General features: G+C 42.6%; 1 protein-coding gene across 7 annotated transcripts in view; it reads right to left on the bottom strand.

The window, feature by feature from the left end:
* POLQ (DNA polymerase theta) overlaps nt 1-18,096 on the bottom strand; it is a 133,969-nt gene that overhangs the window by 73,259 nt on the left and 42,614 nt on the right. For 6 of the 7 annotated variants that reach the window (XR_012897156.1, XM_075905142.1, XM_075905124.1 and 3 more), the window contains 4 exons: nt 17,622-17,764; nt 14,191-14,384; nt 13,390-13,514; nt 2,935-3,178 (listed from right to left, as the gene is read on the bottom strand). Coding sequence is in view for 6 of the 7 variants with exons in the window: in XM_075905142.1 (XP_075761257.1) it covers nt 2,935-3,178; nt 13,390-13,514; nt 14,191-14,384; nt 17,622-17,764 (706 nt within the window). In the remaining variant the exon portion in view is untranslated. The remainder of the gene's footprint in view (nt 1-2,934; nt 3,179-13,389; nt 13,515-14,190; nt 14,385-17,621; nt 17,765-18,096) is intronic. The other variant, XM_075905123.1, reaches the window with a different exon arrangement.

The raw sequence follows: 18,096 nt of genomic DNA, 5'->3' as shown, positions 1-18,096 counted from the left end.
ATATGTTTGTTTTTAAAAGGTGAATGTAGTGCTAGTCAAGGTAGAAAAGAGTGATCATGCTAAGGCTGCAGTGCAGTGTCCCCATGCAGGCTTCCTTTCAGTCTTCCCTTGCTCTGATGAAAACAAGGAGCAACTCATGTAATAGTAATTAATTTTGGACTCAAAGTCAATCTCACTCCTGAGCTGTTGTTTTACTATGTCAGCTCACAATCAATCCAGTCTTGAAAGACTACCAGGTGGGGCATGCCCATTAATTTCAATGAGCACTGTGCACAAAGGAACCCACAGGAAGCAATTAGGATTTCCTCATATGGACAGCAGCTTACAAGGAAATGGAATCAAAGCCACCAAAAGCAATCACCAATATCACTTTCCTTTGATGTAGTCCATACAAAGTTTAGAAAAACTGCAGGTAAATCATATTCATAGCATAATGGAACACCTAACAACTACATCAGTTTTGAGTGTCAGAACAGGGTCCCTGTAGGAATTTAAGCAGCTCACCTATGTAGACATGATTATTCCTTAGGCCATTCTGTGACAAAAAAATTAAAAATTCTACCCCAAACGATTAAAAATTGTGCGCACAATATTTTAAATTCTGCACATTTATTAAATAAATGTTGAGGATCCAGCATGGCAATGGGGAGCACAGGCTGCACAGAGGTGGGAGATCACTCTGCAGCCTCCCCATGCCTCCAAGACAGGGACTCAGATGTGAGGCTGCACCCAACCCTGACAACACAAGCAGCAGGCCTGTCCCAGAAACAGTCCTAGGTCCTGCCTGTCCATGTCAGGTGCACTAGGTATGGACAAGCAGGCTCAGCAAGGCAGGATCCAAATTTCGAGGGGCTAAGTGTGGGGAGATCCAGGTGTGGATTGAAAAGGTTCCATGTGGGGTCATCCGGGTGCAGGTGGCTCAGTGGGGGATTCAGGTACAAGGGAGATCTGGATACACAGGGCCTTGTTGGGGGTTTTGGGGTGCAACAATAGTGGGACTGTGCAGAGGGGTCCAGCTGAAGGTGACTGAGCTCAGCAGGAATGGGAGAAAGGTCCTGAGTTTGAGGGCATAGAGCTTGGCAGAGTAATCTGGGTGTCAGGGATTCCAGATGCTGGGGGAGTAGGGCTCAATGTTGTGGTGATCCAGGTGTAGTTGGTTGAGGCTTGGTGGGGTGGGGATCTGGGAGTGGGTGGCTCATCAGGGTGGTCCAGGTGCAGGGGGAGTGGGGCTCATTGAGGATGGGTGTTAAGTGTGGGAGAGGTGAGAGTGTGGGAGAGGGGGATCCTTCCCTCCTCCTGCAACTGAGGAAAGATAGGTGCAGGAAGCGCAGGGGGCAATTTGCATAGCTTCATGCATCAGGGAGAGAAATCAGAGGGTGGGTCTGACCCAGCCCCAGATACTGTGCAAGAGAATAAGTCATCCTGTCCTCCCCAGCCCAGCTGGGACTAGCACCTGAGCCTGGCACAGGGTAGGAGCCAGTCTGGTCTTCCCTACTCCCATTTTATACCTCCATCATTTACCATTCTGCACCTAAAACATACTGGTGGGGAGGACCACATGATCGCTCTTGTGGCTTCCATTTGCTTCCCCATGAGAAAGTGATTTTTTTTTTGGCAGGGAAGTAAAGCAATCTGTAGCAGACATAAATCCTGTGCACGCACAGTAGCACAGAATTCTCACAAGAGTAATATTCTGTATGGATTACTTTTTGAATGGACATAAACTTTTGCTTTATTACAGGTTTAATTTGGCCAATGATTCAGTTTAAAAAGGTACCACAAGCACAAATTTCACAAACTCCTAACAAAGCACAGTGGAATTACACCAGTAAAATTATTAGCAGTCTCTTCAAGTGACAACTTGCATTCAAATAATTATGGAGGTGTCTGTACATTTCTTAAGATGACTCTTTAGCACATGCAAAATTGAATTGAGTTTCTATCGTTGGAATTCCTTCTGCTGACAGACAAGCTCACAAACTTACAGTTGTTCACTAAAATTGTTATAGTATTTTGTACTAGTAGTTTGTTCTAACAACACTAGTAGAGAATCTCAGACTATGTTGCAACATACGATTAATTAGAATATCCCTGATGAGTAAAGAAATATCATTTCTGATCAACAGGAGTTGAAACAAGGACTCAGAGTTAGTCTACAGTGCAATAAAAATACTCGTGACTGGCCTGGCTCTGCTGACTCAGGATTACAGGACTTGAGCTGTGGGGCTATAAAACTTCTGTGCAATCTGAGCTCTAACTACAGCCTGGGCTCTGGGACCTGAAAAAGTGGGGAGCATCCCAGAGCCCAGACTCAGCTTGTGTCCGGACATCTACACTGCATTTTATAGCCCAGTGTTTCTCAACCAGTGGTATGAGTACTCTTAGGGGTACTCGAGAGAAGTCTGGGAGGTACATCAACAGAACTGAAATTTGGAGAAAACTGAATTTTTGTTTTAAGTTTTACAGTGTTTTATTATTTTTGTACTTTTTACACGCAAAATTTTCATCACCCACCCAGCTACAATTAAGTTGTTTAAACAAATGTGTTGCAACTGTAGAAAAAAAACCTGTGTGTCTGAAAACTGTAGGTACTGGGAGTACTTTTTTTTGGGGGGGGGGGTACTTTATTAAAAAAAAAGGTTGAGAAACACTGTTATAGCCCATAGCCCAAGTTAACTGACATGCCAAGCCTGGATATTTTATTGAAATGTCAACATACTCTAAGAGATAAAGGACTTTATGCAGTTGGTCAGAGAAAAGTGAAGAACAGCACCCAAGACTCCCCAATTTATCCTGTAACCATCACATACTCTAATTCATTAGAAGTACTCTGGGAACCATATAGTCAAGACTGAATACCTGTTAACACCATTTATAGTAGAAAGGACTGCACCTAAAAACGTAACCAGGTAGACAACCTGCTGAATGTCTCACCTTTTGAATGGTACTGCATTCTTCAAAGCAACTTCTACTTCAGCAGTATTTCCTTTAGCAAGATCAGCCACCGTGATGAAGCCAGCATTATAAAGAATTCTGGCATGCTGTGCATTTAGCAGAGATATCCGAACCAGGTCACACAGTTCCCTTTGGACACCAAACATAAGGCGACTCTGAAACTGGGAGAGCAACTGTTCCATATTGTGCCACCCCAAGCGGTTAGAAAAAACTGTTACCATCCCTGGAACATGAAATTACATTGTTAGGCTTAATTTAATTTCAATTCTAAAGAGTTAGATCCATTTTCTTCTCTAATGCCAGTTTGAACATGAAAAAAATAGAATTTAAAACTAATAATCATCTCTTTAATAAGTCAGACAGCATTCTTGATTCCCCAGTGTAACAATACTCTTACATTGCTAAATGTCCTGGCCTATGTTTCTTAGGCATTCTTCTGACTGTACCAGGAAATGAGCTATTTCTCCTATATAAAATATTTGCTCAAGAAATTGTCAGTAGAGAAGTTGTACTCTGACACCAATTTTTAAAAAGGGCTCCAGAGTTTATCCTGGCACTTACAAACCAGTAAGTCTAATTTCAGTACCAGGCAAACTTGTTGAAACTACATTAAAAAATAGAATTGTGAAACACATATATGAATATAATTTATTGGGGAGTGTTAACATGATTTTTCTAATGAGAAAACATGCTTTACCAATTTACTAGAATTATTTCAAGGGGATTAACAAGCACGTGGACAAGAGGAATCCAGTGGATATAGTGTACTTAGATTTCCAGAAAACCTTTGACAAGATCCTTCACCAAAAGCTCTTAAGTAAAGTTAGCAGTCTTGGGATAAGAGATAAGGTCCTCTCATAGGTTAAGAGATAGAAAACAATGGGTAAGAATAGTCAGTTTTCAGAAAAGAGACAGGTAACTAGTACTGGGACTTATCCTATTCAACATATTCAGAAATGATCTGGGGAAGGTGGCAATCAGTGAGTTGGTAAAATTTACAGATTCAAAATTGCTTAAGATAGTTAACTCCACAGCAGACTATGAAGAGCTTTGGAAGAATCTCACAAAACTGGTAACTGGACAACAAAATGGCAGATTAAATTCAATGTTGATAAATGCAAAGTAAAGCATAATGGAAAACAAACAAACAAACAAACAAACAAACAAACAAACAATCTCAACTATACATATACCACATATTTGATGTGGTCTTAACTAATTGTTACCAATCAAGACAGAGATCTTGGAGTCATTGTGGATAGTTCTCTGAAAACATCTATTCAACGTGCAGCAGTAGTCAAAAAAAGCAAACAATTTTGGGAATCATTAAAAGGCAGAAAATATCATAGTTTCTATATAAATCCATAGTATGCCAGCACCTTGAATAGTGTGGGCAGATGGGGTCTCCCAATCTCAAAAAAAAAAAAAAAATAAAGTTCAGACTTTTGTATCTACACATACATATTCATATAGATAATATATCTCTATCTTTGTGAGCTAGAGATGGTATTCTAACTACAGAGAAGGGTGGGAGATCCCAGGACAAGCTAACAACTCAAGATAAGTACTACTTCTTGGGTGAATTGTATATACTCATTCACACCAGGTACAAGTGGCACAGTAGACAAAGAAGGAACTTTTGGTATAAAGGGGGAGGCTGAACTGAGTCAGTGATCCTCTTTGATGCTCAAACTGCCATGAAATTATAACCAAGGAGGCAAAACTTTGTTGTAAGGATTTGAAAGATTTTGGAAACCTATCAGGGTTTCCATGTTGCAGACTGATGATATCTGAAAAGCTTAGCATTTGATATAAACTGTTTATTGGCTTATACTGTATTTCCTCTGTAATGCCGGAGATAAATATATTATGTTCTGTGAAAGCAGGTGAGTCACTGGCATTCCTGCCACTTGGTAACCTTGAGTGAGAGTGAACCACAAGTTCTGAACTAAGATCATACCTGCTAGGATAAACACAGTGAACTTCAGGAGGAATATGTGACGTAGTGGGGGTACTTGCTGAGCTGTGGTGACCTCTGCTGTCTGGAGCAAGACCCAGCAGGGAAAACCTCACTATGCAAAGGTGATGCCAAACTTGTTGAACCAGACACCCCCCATGGAGAGGAACAAAGGAAGGTGCAGGCTGCCCTGGATGGGGGGCAGGGCTGGAGGAGAGGGAGGTTAGTTTCGGTCTGGAGCATGGAGGAGACAGCCTAGGGAAAGGGGCTGGAGTTTAGGGGCCCAGTCTTCCCCCACCTCAAGGGGGCCTGAGGCATCCTAGCCCAGCTCTGTGACCAGATTCCATCTGTGCTGTATCCTGGAGAGGCAATAAACTTCCTCTATTCCACCGGCTGGTGCAGTCTGTGCGCGCCATTTCGGGGTGCAGGAGACGGGGGACCCCCAACGCGCCGTCACACGGATAAACACAGTGAACTTCAGGAGGAATACAAGTCTAAATCCTCTGTCTGAACGGAGAGAGCCACAGGTCCTTGCCCGTAGAGAGGAGATTGCTGGAATCCTGAGTGTTAAGGGGGAGTACTTCAGGAGATCATGGAGTGTGTAGAAGTCTAATTTACCTCCACAACTGTGACAGGGAACATCTAAGCTTACATCCTAGGATAGAGCTATTATTTCATGTGTGGTTCAAATTCTAGCAATCAGAAATGTTAAAAGAACAATTCAAACATCCAAACTGAAAAAGTCTCCAAGTTAAGATTGAGCATGCATCCCTAAGTCTGCCCCTAGTCTAAATGTAAATACAAAAGGCTTTAATTACACACACACACACACACACACACACACACACACACACACACGAAAAGATTGCACCTCAAAATCCGGGATTCTCTGGTCCAGCAACATCTGTGGTCCAGCATGACCACAGAAGTTCCAGGACCAGAGAGTCCCAGCGCACTTCGGGGGGGGGGGGGGGGGAGCTGACGCATGGCTCAACTGGGTTGCTGGGAGGGAGGCAAGGAAGCTGGTCTTGGCTCAGCTGGGCTGCAAAAGGTGGGGAAGGGAGCCAGCAGCCGGTTCAGCTGGGCTGAGGGAGAGGGCGTGCGGCTCAGCGGGGCTGTGGGGAAAGCCAGGAAGCAGGAAGAGGAGCATTGGGGGGAGCCCTGAAATGACCTCCCCTAGTCCGGAAAAATCCCTCATCTGGGACCAGTCAGGTTCCAAGAGTGCCGGATCAGGGAGGTCCTACCTATATTTTCCTCAATATACAGGCAGTCCCCGAGTTACGCGGATCCGACTTATGTCGGATCCGCAGTTACAAACGGGGCTTTTCTCACCCCGGAGGACGGGAGCAGCGGGACGCCCAGATGCGCCACGGTCCGCCGCCCCCGTCCTCCGGGGCAAGAAAAGCTGCTCCCCGTCTCCCTGGTCTGCAGGGAGATGGGGAGCAAAGCCTTGGAGCACGCCCGCAGCGGGACAGCCCGAGCGCGCTTGGGCTGTCCCACTGCGGGCATGCTCCAAGGCTTTGCTCCCTGTCTCCCTGGTCTGACCAGCAGACCAGGGAGATGGGGAGCAAAGCCTCGGAGCATGCCAGCAATGGGACAACCGCGGCGCGCCTGGACTGTCCCGCTGCCCGCGTGCTCTGCAGCTTTGCTCCGCGTCTCCCAGGTCAGCAGACCAGGAAGACGGAGCAAAGCAGTGGAGGACTTGAGCGGTCCCGCCACCCCTGTCTCCCTGGTCTGCTGGGGGGGGTGCAGCTAGTGCCCCCCCCCCCCAGCAGACCAGGCTTTTCTTGCCTACCCCTGGGGTAAAGCAGCTGGGGGCTGCCAGGCTGGTCCCGCAGCGCCGCTCCGGACCAACCCGGCAGCACCCCAGCTGCTCTGCCCCAAGCGTCCTGATTCAGCCGCTGCTGGTCAGTTTCAGCAGCGGCTGAATCAGGACGCCTGGGGCAGAGCAGCTGGGGTGCTGCTGGGTTGCTCCAGTAGCGCCGAGGAGCCGCGCTACTGGAGCAACCCAGCAGCACCCCAGCTGCTCTGCCCCAGGCGTCCTGATTCAGCCGCTGCTGAAACTGACCAGCAGCTGACTACAGGAAGCCCGAGGCAGAGTTGCTCTGCCCCAGGCTTCCTGGAATCAGCCGCTGATCAGTTTCAGCAGCAGCTGACTTGGGGACGCCTGGGTTTCTTAAGTTGAATCTGTATGCAAGTCAGAACTGGCGTCCAGATTCAGCCGCGGTTGAAACTGATCAGTTTCAGCAGCGGCTGACGCCAGTTCCGACTTACATACAGATTCAACTTAAGAACAAACCTACAGTCCCTATCTTGTACGTAACCCGGGGACTGCCTGTACTGTATTTTTTCCACAATCCTACTTACATGTGTAATATTTGGCCATATTTTTTAGTCTTGTACTAATTCTGGACCATAACACCTGACTTTTCATAAAGTATCTTCTCATTAGTGCATGCATTTTACTAAGTATTAGTCCTAATGTACTACACATTTAGCATAAATAATTCAATTAGAGACACTGCTAAGCAATGACTGTGGAAATGTTCTTAAAAGCTATCTCTTTAAAAAAAACTCAGATGTGTATTGAGAGATTTTTGACTGCCTCTGTCAGGGCTGCTCCCCACTTTGGCACTCTGAGTGCAGAAGGTGGAGGCCCGCAAAGACTTTAAAAATACCACCTAACCTCAAGATGATTCTTACCAACCACCACAGGACATACCACACTAATACCAACCCTGGTACCTTCCCTTGCAACAAATCCCGTTGCCAGCTTTGTCCACATATTCATTCTGCTGATACCATTATTGGACCTAACCAAGTGAGTTATAAGATCAAGAACACATATTCCTGCGCATCCAGAAATATAATCTATGCTATCATGTGCCGAAAGTGTCCGTCTGCTATGTACATTGGACAAACATCTCAGACACTTCGCCAAAGGATTAATGCCCACAAAACAGATATCAGACAAGATCACAAAGAGAAAACAGTTTCTTGCCACTTTAACCAGAAAGGACACTCTCTAAATGACTTAGCCACCTGCATTCTGCTACAAAGACCTTTTACATCTGCACTTGAAAGGGAATCCTCTGAACTGTCATTCATGTTAAAATTCGACACTTGCCAACAAGGACTTAACAAGAATTTGAACTCTCTCACCCATTACCAAGACAGTTTCCCCAATTATCACCTGTAATACCATTAACTCACAAACATCCCACTCTCCCTACCTTTAATATCATCAATTCACAGACACTTACCTTCCTTCCTCCCCCTCCCCCCCCCCCCGCATCCCCCTTCTGTTCTGCAATGTGATTTGTCCTTTTCATATTTGTTCATTTTTTAAATTGTATCCTTTGGTATATATGGTTGTGACTACTTTCTTCCACTATTTGATCTGAGGAAGTGGGTCTGGCCCACGAAAGCTCATCATCTAATAAACCATCTTGTTAGTCTTTAAAGTGCTACATTGTCCTGCATTTTGCTTCATATAGGATAAGGTTCCTTGACAGAAGAGTAAGCATAGAGTAGCCCTTTCAGAAATCTGCATCTTGTAAGATGTGAAAAGATTGAACAGAATTAGACAATTGAGAGAGACAGTGAAATCACTGCTAGATGAACTTTGACAGAACTGAATGAAAGCCCCAATTGTTTTAAATCCTGGAGGTAGTGCAGGTATCTTTGGTATGGGAGACTCTGCTGGCTCAGGACTGCATTAGGTTGTCCATTTTGAGACTCTTTTCTGTTTAGAGGAATAAGTTTTCCTTTTAAGAGGTGTCCTGCTTTGTAGAAGGATTTCTCGCACCTTAAGAAAGCAATCTGTCAATATCAACCAGCCATCAACCAGCCAGCACCCAGCCAGCACCCAAGCTGTCAGATGCAGTGACTTCTGATCCAAGCAAAGTATCTGACCTCAGCGCTGCAACACTAGTAAAATGATATTCAGAGAGTATCTGTTAGCCAGAACTATCTTGGACAGCATGGAGTTATTAGGACTATTCTGCATTTGTCCCAGCTGATCTTGCAAATTCACCTGGGAAATCAGGGGAATATTTGGCAAAGTATACAGGGCTCCAAGGACTTATCAAGTGAACAAGACATCTTGTGAGCCTCCACTTAGGTGTTCTCTGAAATAAAATAGCTGGTCATTTCCTTGTTACTGGAAAATTAGGTCTATGATGGACCTCAATAGCAACCACTGCTGGTTGTGCTGGACTGTTTCCTTAGGAAGTCTGTCAGAATGTTGCTAATTCCCATTAGGTAGAAGGCTGTTGGGGTTATTTCATGCATTTGACTCAGGGCTGATGAGAAAGCATGTCCTTGTTTGTGTATTATACTGCAGATTTGTTGTCCATCAAAATTTGCATTGTGGAATTTTGTAAAAGAGGTCAGAATGCAGGATAGCATGATCACTCACAGCTTCAATACATTTATGTGAAGAGTCAAATCCTTTTGAGCACCAGACCTTTGAATCCAGAGGTTGTTCAGGTGGGTTTCTCAGTCCATGGCTGCCGAATCCATGAGACATCTTCCTCTTAAGGGGCAAAGTTTGTTTATGTGGGGATACGCTTTGTAGATTTGGCACTCTCCTGAACCACATATGCTACTAATGATCCTGACTGGGTAAGCACAGAAATGCTTGGATCCCTTCTGTGGAACTTCATACTTGCCTCCAACCTTTTCATAGTAGGAGAAATGGTGACCAATATTTGTCATAATACCTTTGAAGAGTCAAGTATCCCCTTCCTAATTGGGAGGGTTAATCTAATCAGTGCTGAGGAATTTGAATGACTAAAATCTGAATATCCAGGGATCTGAGTTAAGATAGCAGTTCCTGAAATGTCTTAAAATCATGTGGTGCTAATGCTGGAGCCTTCACATTATAGCAAAACAATGAGGATTCCAAGAGAGGTGACGGAAGATGTTGTTGTTCCACTAATCCCATTTCACCCAGTGAACATTGTTCATTGTCTCAGTCCAGTGTGGGCAGGCTGAACAGCAAAGCTGATGAGGAAAGGGATCTCTTGCACTTGAGAGATGGGATTGAGATCGACTCCTGGAAGCATGGGACAATGGTACCAAAAAGACCCAGTAGTACTAACATGGCACATTATACTGCTTCAGCTGGCTTCACTGGGGTGGCCAGCCATTACAATCCATGTCAGGATTGTGATACAAATCTACTGGGAAAGCATTTAGTCCATTCAACAAAGTTTTCTTTCTGAATATTAAAGGGAGATAGTTCTATGCTTGATGCTGGCAAAAAGGTATGGCTAGTGATGGGAAAGAATAGTATATCTTGTTCAAGAACAGTGCCACAGTATAAGGTGATCTTGATGCCAGGATATCCAGTACTGACCATGTGCCAGTACTAATGATGGTTTCTGTGCCTTGGAAGACTTTGGTAAAGATGTAGACTTCCCTGCAGCATTGGAACATAAATAAGCAGAGGACTCTGCAGCCAGTGCTGACATCAGTGATGTATCAATGCTGCCATTGAGCTCAACACTGGGTGCGATTGTTGATGCCGAACTTGTGACTAAGCCTGCCCTGCTAGCCCGTGATGGCAGAAGACTTAGTGAACTTCTCTCTGACACGCTGTTTCAACTTCTGCTTATGAGACAACAACCACCAATGTCTACAGCAATGGTTTTGTATGTGCGCCAGCCAAACTTGCCCCTTACTACCAGTCTTTGGTGCAGAGCTGTTGGTGCATGGATCATCCATGCGGAGTCCTTTGACAGGGCTTGGTGTAATGAGCCATCTGGTGGGGGGCACTCAAAGAATTCCCCAGTGCTTGATCAGTCTTAGGAGCAGTCTCCTCAGAGTGAGATGACAGCTCACTGACCAGTCCACAGGATAGAGCTTGAAGCATGTGTCTGCAAGGAGAATGAAAAGCAGACAAAGCACTGATCCAACACATAGTTCTCTTCAAGACAAAACAAGCAGCAGCTACAGCCCTTAATAAGCAGAATGAGGCAGTCATAGAATGGACAGGGCTTAAAGTTTTGAGTTCACTATCAAGCACATGGTAGTGAAAAGCTCCTAATGGATCTGTAGAGGGAGGCAGTGAGAGAGATTTTGGGGGGCAGGGTTTCAATAGTCCCAAATGGGTAAACTAAGGGGAACAGGAACATTTTTAAAAGGTGGGTAGATGACTGGGCTATCAAAATATAGCAAACACTAAGGAGCAGAAACCTGGATATGTGTTCTGTCATGGACAGTAGGAGAGAATTGAGGGCAGCTATTGCTCCAATGTCTTTATACCCTCAAATGAGAGGCATGAAAGCATGTGTTGAACATCTGTAGCTCCAATGGATACTGACGTTCAAAATTCCAACCTGCCACAAGGTACACATGCAATCTACACTGGTACTCAAAGAAAAAATTATAGAAAATATAATCAAATGACTATGAGATTGACACTACCTGGATAAACTTTACTAAATCTTACTGAAGTTCATTGTATTAAAAACACTTATTTACTACCTTGGGATTGTACGGATCTTCAAAGAACCTTTTCAAACAATGTGAGCCTTTAACATTAAGGGTTTTTTCCCCTAGGAGGAGGGGATTTATGCTAATATTCCTCCAGTTATCAACTCTTTAAAGTAATCATCCGAGAGAGGTGCACATATACAGTTTCAAAATGGATATTCCATGGATCAACAGAGAAAGGGTTTTTGGATAAATAGCCAGGTTTTACATTAGTTTGGGGCCTTCTTTCTGATCCAGCAGATGTGCAGAACACCTCAACTATGGAGGATCCCAGTCTTCAGAAAAGGATAGGAAGGATCTGGCTTACTGAGGCCACATAATACTGAGAATTTCTTCTGAGCTGAAGCAGAGATGAACTTGTACCTACAAAAGAAACTTCTTGGGTGGTGAATTGAAGGACAACTACTGCCAAGACTGCTCCATCTGGGTTATTGGATGATCTCTGGTCAACTTATTAGCACACACTTAGCTCTTTTTATGCAAGCATGTTTTCTCGTTAAGATAAAAGCACTACAGATAAAACATTAAAAATGATAAAAGAACCTATGTGGTATGATTAACCTGGGCAGTCACACTGTTAACTGTCTCTGAAGAAAAAGCAAGTAGGTGTGCTGGAGCAGACGGTCTCATCTGGGAACAACATAGCAAAGGCAGGGAAACTGTGCAGCCTGGAAATGCCATGGAGAGAGAGTCATAAGTTTCTATCCAAAAAGGCAACAGGTATGAAGCTGAAAATCTGAGGGTGGCCCACAGAGGGGAAATCCAGGTGCAGCTTCCCTGAACTATTAAAATGACAAAAATTGGCTTCAGAAGTCAGGGGTAGATTGCACAGAATATATGGCCTGCACAATTTTATTACTGATGACAATGTGCGAGATTGACTCTCAGATACCAGATTAAATTTGCAAGGCTAGTAAATCGAGGAAAATGAAAACTCTACTCCTTTTCCTGGTCAAATAAACATACTGGATATGGAACCATTGGAAGACAGACACAGAACCCCATTTATATAGCTACTCAGAGCACAACTACACTTATTCCTCTTAACCAGACCTTATAATTCAAGAGGCACCATTCATTTTAGCCCCAAAGTTACCTATATTCTTGAAAAATCTTGTACTCCCTCACTGACTGCTAAAAATGATTTACACTGGGAATAGAGAATCCTTAAACATATTACAAGCAGTTAATAATATCAGAATGAATACTATTAACATGTCAAACTTTCCCTCCCAAGTACTTTTTGTGTGCCCTTCATTTTGGGTCTTTATCACACAATGCATCCTACAAATTGGGCCTTGACAAGCTGGTAGATGAGACTACTCTAAAATTCATGGACCCCATTTGTGGAGTTAAAGAGGACTTTAGTGATTAAACAAAAGTTCTCTTACTCATGTTATGTCCTGTTATCTTTTGATTTGCCAGTCCAGTTTTGGCAGACAAATTAATGCACTATGAACCCCTATTAAGTGTTTGAGAAGCTATGGTAAGTGACAGAGACTTCTTTTTTGACAATTGTAAAATTCTATTTTTCAGCCAGTTAATTTTCCAACAGAGAAATCTCTGAACGAAAAATCAGAGGCACCCAAACTTTGTCCACATGAGACCACCACATTGGTAGCTCGGCAGGAGCACGGAATTAACCTATATTTAAATTTACATAAAATGGGACAAATTACATTCACTTACCATTAAGATGAAACCTTTGGAGACTATATTTCCCACTATGTAATTTTCCATCTTTATCCTAGTATCCTCCAGTGAATGAGGACGCTTTTCCACATTAGAACAGAGGACAGCCACAGGTTATCCTATAACAGTGCTTGAGCCAAATTTATCACTACCACATTTTAGCCAGCAATACCATATATGAAAAAAAACCAGTTAATCTTTTCTCCAATAACAAACTGGAAAGACCAAATATTTAGAAGGAGGTCACCCAAGACTCCAGAATTTTTTCTATCCCTATAACTCACCTGCATAGGTGGCAGCAGACTGTTGCAAGGACTGAAGCTGGCCACGACTACAGTTATATTTCTTAGTAATATCTTTTAAGGGAACCTCATTGATTAAATCCAGTAGAGCAAGGCTGGTGAAAAACCTGTAACAAAAGCATATACAAAATGTTTTAGAAAATAAAGTAATTGAAACCAAACATGTGCTACTCTGAGTTAGACGTGGAAAACAAAGGAAATAACTTTTTGGACTATTCTTCTTCACACATACCCAAGCTTCCTGTAGATACAATTTCTTAGCCAACAAGCATAAATTCATCAGGGACTGATGCAAAATGTATTAGATACCAGGTCAGCCAACAGAAAAGCCAATCCCAGACAAAGTTTTCATGTAGAACAGAACCTAAAAATTGGATCTTCCCTTCACATATTTATCCTTTAGAACAAGGGTGAAGACCTATGGCCTGGGGACCGGATGTGGCCCCCGGCTTGCCTGGATCCGGCCCCCAAGGCTCGGGGCTCCTTCCCAGCATTTGGGAGCTACTGGCACTCCAGACACCCTCCCCCACTGTCCGCCCACAGAGCTGGAGCACACAAAACCTAATAATCTGGGCCCCTCTAGGTTCTGGTGTGCAAGAGAAATGTGAGGAGTATCTTTCTCCTTCACAGTTGGGGCCACATCAGTGAGGGGTTTTTTTTCTTCTCACTTGTGTGCAGCCCCCAACTGATTTTTCTAGTGGTCAGTGGCCCCCAACCCTAACAAGATTCCCCACTCCTGCTTTAGAACCTCATCCCCTTAAGCACTCAGGCCTCTCTCATTACCTTTTATGAATGGCCATTTGTCTGTGTTGTTTTTCTGTTTTGGCTATGATTTTGCCCTTTACAGAGCGAGCCAAGAAGCCTTCTTCAATCCCCACCAACTCAGCCACTCGCTTCATAGAAGAAGGCAATTTCTCCCACAGGCAGAAAAACTGGTACCAGTCAATAGCAGTCCACTCCTCGTACACAGGAGTGACCTAAAGAAAAAAAATCAATATTTCATTCTTTAAAGCAAAACCTTTACTTCACATGAATAGGCATAGCACTACGTTTGCAAGAAAGAGGATAAATAATAATGTATTTCAAGATATATGCTTAGTGTCCTACATACAACTCTGATGCACTGAATGAGAACCACATACCCTGAAGAACATAAAAATTCTTCCAAACTAGTTTATAATATTTGGAGTAATGCGCTCTGACACCTGTTGGTGTATTCTCACAATTACACGGCTCAGGCCCGTTGTCAGATTGTTCCCTGAATCCAAGACACTAAAAAAGGCTTTATTTTTACTTCACATAACTGACTAACATATGCCTGTCTATTTAGATCAGTGTCAGAAAGACACATTTTCCTAGACCATTCCACCAAAAAACAGGACATCCAGTTACAGCAGCCTTACTAGACACTGGCATGGTATCTGATCATGTAGGAACATAGGTTCCGCAGTCTACTTTTCCTCTCACTTCATAATTACCTCAAGTACAAACATTTCAATGCTACTAATATGAATACAAATATCCAAACAATCAAACCTCTAAGGCCCAAAATAAATCTGGTTATAATTCAATCTGCCTTCAATACCAGAAGAGATAATGTCTTAATATCTACATAACCATATTGAGAAAACAAGTTAGTTCAAAACAAAGTCTAATAGTACTAAGAGCACATTTAGCTCAATACAACATAAATGTCTGGGGGTGCAGCTACAAATCCTCCCTCTCCCTTTAATATTGGAAAAGGTAAGAATCACTAGACAGTATCCCATTTCAGAGAGGTAGGCTCTTTTCACACATTCCTAACCAACAAATATTTTTTCTTTTTACCAAACTCTAGAAAAGGTCAGCCATAGATGTATACAATCAGAACGTTCAAACCTAAGGGAGTTAAGAACCATTATCACAGTAGACAGAGAACAACTATAACATACGATATATTTAGAGAACAACTCCCAGCAAAAATAATCTTCAGTCCTACTTTAGAAATGAACAGTTTACAAGCAATGTTTTAGACAATGTTAATGGGAAAAGAATCTCAGGAACATTTTGTTCAATAGCATTATATTAAATTGAATAACAGGACAAACCACTGTCCTTGAAATCTCCAGAGAGAAAATACCTTATTACATTTACATCTCCTGCCTCAGAACATGAGCAGAACTGCTGGATACTATACAAAACAGCTCTTTTTTATTTACTGAAAATAGAAACAATATAAAGCTCCTCCTGATGTAGGCAGTTTGTATGCACATATAGGACACTAGCATATCCTACAAAATCATTCAGTTTTGGTCACCAGCTGAGTCAATAACAGAACAAGCAAAGGAGTAAAGTTGAGAGCAGGCAAAAGCATGCACTCTTCTCTGTTTATGATCCCAACAATCACATCATCCCTACTTTGTTTTGTATGGATCACACAGTTCCTCAGGAGGGATTTCAAAACTGTCACAAGCCTGTTTCAGAGGCTATGTTTTGACTTTGTTGTGACAAACTATAAAGATGCACGTTTAATTGGGAGAAGGGAATATCAGATTTCGTACAACATTCCTTTAAAGCCCTCTTGTCTGCAAATCTTTACAGGCTCGTGATTCCCACTCCAGGAATTTTAACTGGCTTTGGGGACTTCTTCAATATGCACACACAGATCATAGTTGTCTTGCTGGGGACTGCACCCCACAACAGACTCCTCAGGACTCCCCTTTCATAGCTGTAGCAGGCTCCTCCATCCCAAATGTGCTGAACAAGTTCATTAGGGACCAACAACCTTTTTAAAGCTTATAGTGAAGTTGGGGTTAGTTGATAGGGCCCAGTAAGTCAGAGTAGTTGATAGGGCCCAGTAAGTCTCCAAAGTCTCAGTGCATATCTGAGGTAGAACTTTATGAGCCTAAGTCTCAGGACAACCGCAGATTCAGAAAACCTTTGCCAAATTCACTTCAAATATTTTAGAAAGATTATACCTCTCTCCCAGGCACAAAATTTAAATTTTGAGACAGATGAGACTTTTCTGTGAGTTTAAGGAAAACAGTGACCAAATTGGGTTTATAATAGACCCAATCAATTGAATCGCAACTATGAAGAGGCAGCTGCTTCATAATATTCACTGCAGAAGCAGGACAGTTTCCAAACTTACTCAGGATGGATTGATTTAAATTACTGAAGTTGCCAGACCATGGAAGATGTCGGACCAGAGAGCCCCATTGATTTTGCTAACAACATAGCACTAGTTATTGACTCAACAGATGAGCTAGTTATAGAAAGCTCAATGGCAAAAGTCAGCCTGAAAATTGATTAGAGTGTCCACCAGAAGAATTTTGGTTTTAATTTCAAACATGCTGCAGGCTCTAGGATCTTAATGGATGGCTACACAATCAAGACATGTCAATGATTTCATCTACTTCAGTTCTGTTATCAGTAACAGGGGGCATACTGAGAAAATGTAAACCGTTGGTAATGGAGTTCCTCATTAAGAACATATTTCACAAACCAAACATCCTGATAAGTGGAGCAATGAAATTGAAGATATAGAATACTACTGTAGTCAGCATTCTGATCTCTAGAACTAGAACATAGCGCCTCATTGCCAAGATTGAAAACCAGGACACCATTCAGATGAAGCATTACTAAATGATTGAGAATATCAAGTAGTATGAATTCAACTCAAATGAAGCTATTTTCTAATTAAACAAGTCTTGCTCTCTCAAAACTGTCACCCAAAGCTCATTAAGATGGCATGGTTATCTATGGCGAATGCCTACCAATTTTTCTGTAAGAGTCATCTCCAACTTTGACCCCAAGAAAGCAGGATGAAAAAGACCCCAGAAGACCTGAAACATGATGACTGGGCAGCATCAACAGGTACCTGTCCATGACAAACATCCGATCCTGAAAAATGCCAGATTTGGCTCAGGACAAACATTAGAGAGGCACATAACATGTTCAGAGATCACTTCATTGCTCAACCAAAAGCATGAAAACTTAATGTAATTTAAATTAAAAAAATCAAATTTAAATTAAAATAATCTGATTTTTTTAAGTCATCAATTTTATTGACCCTGAATTGAATGCTTTTCAAAATATTTCCCCAAGAGGGAACACATGAACAAAACTAACCAAACAAGAGATCCTTGCACTCAAGATGTTGTATGCTGTGCACTCTCTCTTCTCCTTCACCTGTACAAATAAAGCTGCTCTAAAGAGATGAACAAGGAACCTACCAAATAGAGAATATGCAGGTCATTCTCCAGGACAAAACCCTTCATTGCTCGTTGGAGGTCAGCAAAGATTCCCAGAGCCTCAGTTGGTGACAGAGAAGAGGAAAGAGTAGCTGTACCAAGGTGTGTTGGATGATAGATCTCTGCTGTAACAGAAACAGGCACTTAATGTTACAGATAAACGAACTTTTTCAATTTATAAAGTGCTTAATAAATATTAATCAACCCTCTTAGGAAGAAGAGGCATATTTTTCCATTTTACAGATGAAGAACTGAGACAGGAAGTCTAAATGCCTCACCCAAAGCTAATTAGCCTAAAAGCTGGGATCAGAACTCAGGCTCTCAATCCTGTGCTCCACTGAATAAGAGATCACAATAATAAGTCAAATAAGACACGAGAGTTACATATTTTACTTTAAAAAATATTGTGTTGTCTTTGTTATTTGTACATCAGGAAACTCTAAAGTGACCAATAGCT

The sequence above is a fragment of the Pelodiscus sinensis genome, chromosome 1 (genome assembly GCF_049634645.1).
Source record: "Pelodiscus sinensis isolate JC-2024 chromosome 1, ASM4963464v1, whole genome shotgun sequence".
Classification (NCBI taxonomy): Eukaryota; Metazoa; Chordata; order Testudines; family Trionychidae; genus Pelodiscus; species Pelodiscus sinensis.
This window is presented reverse-complemented; position numbering and strand designations above follow the sequence as displayed.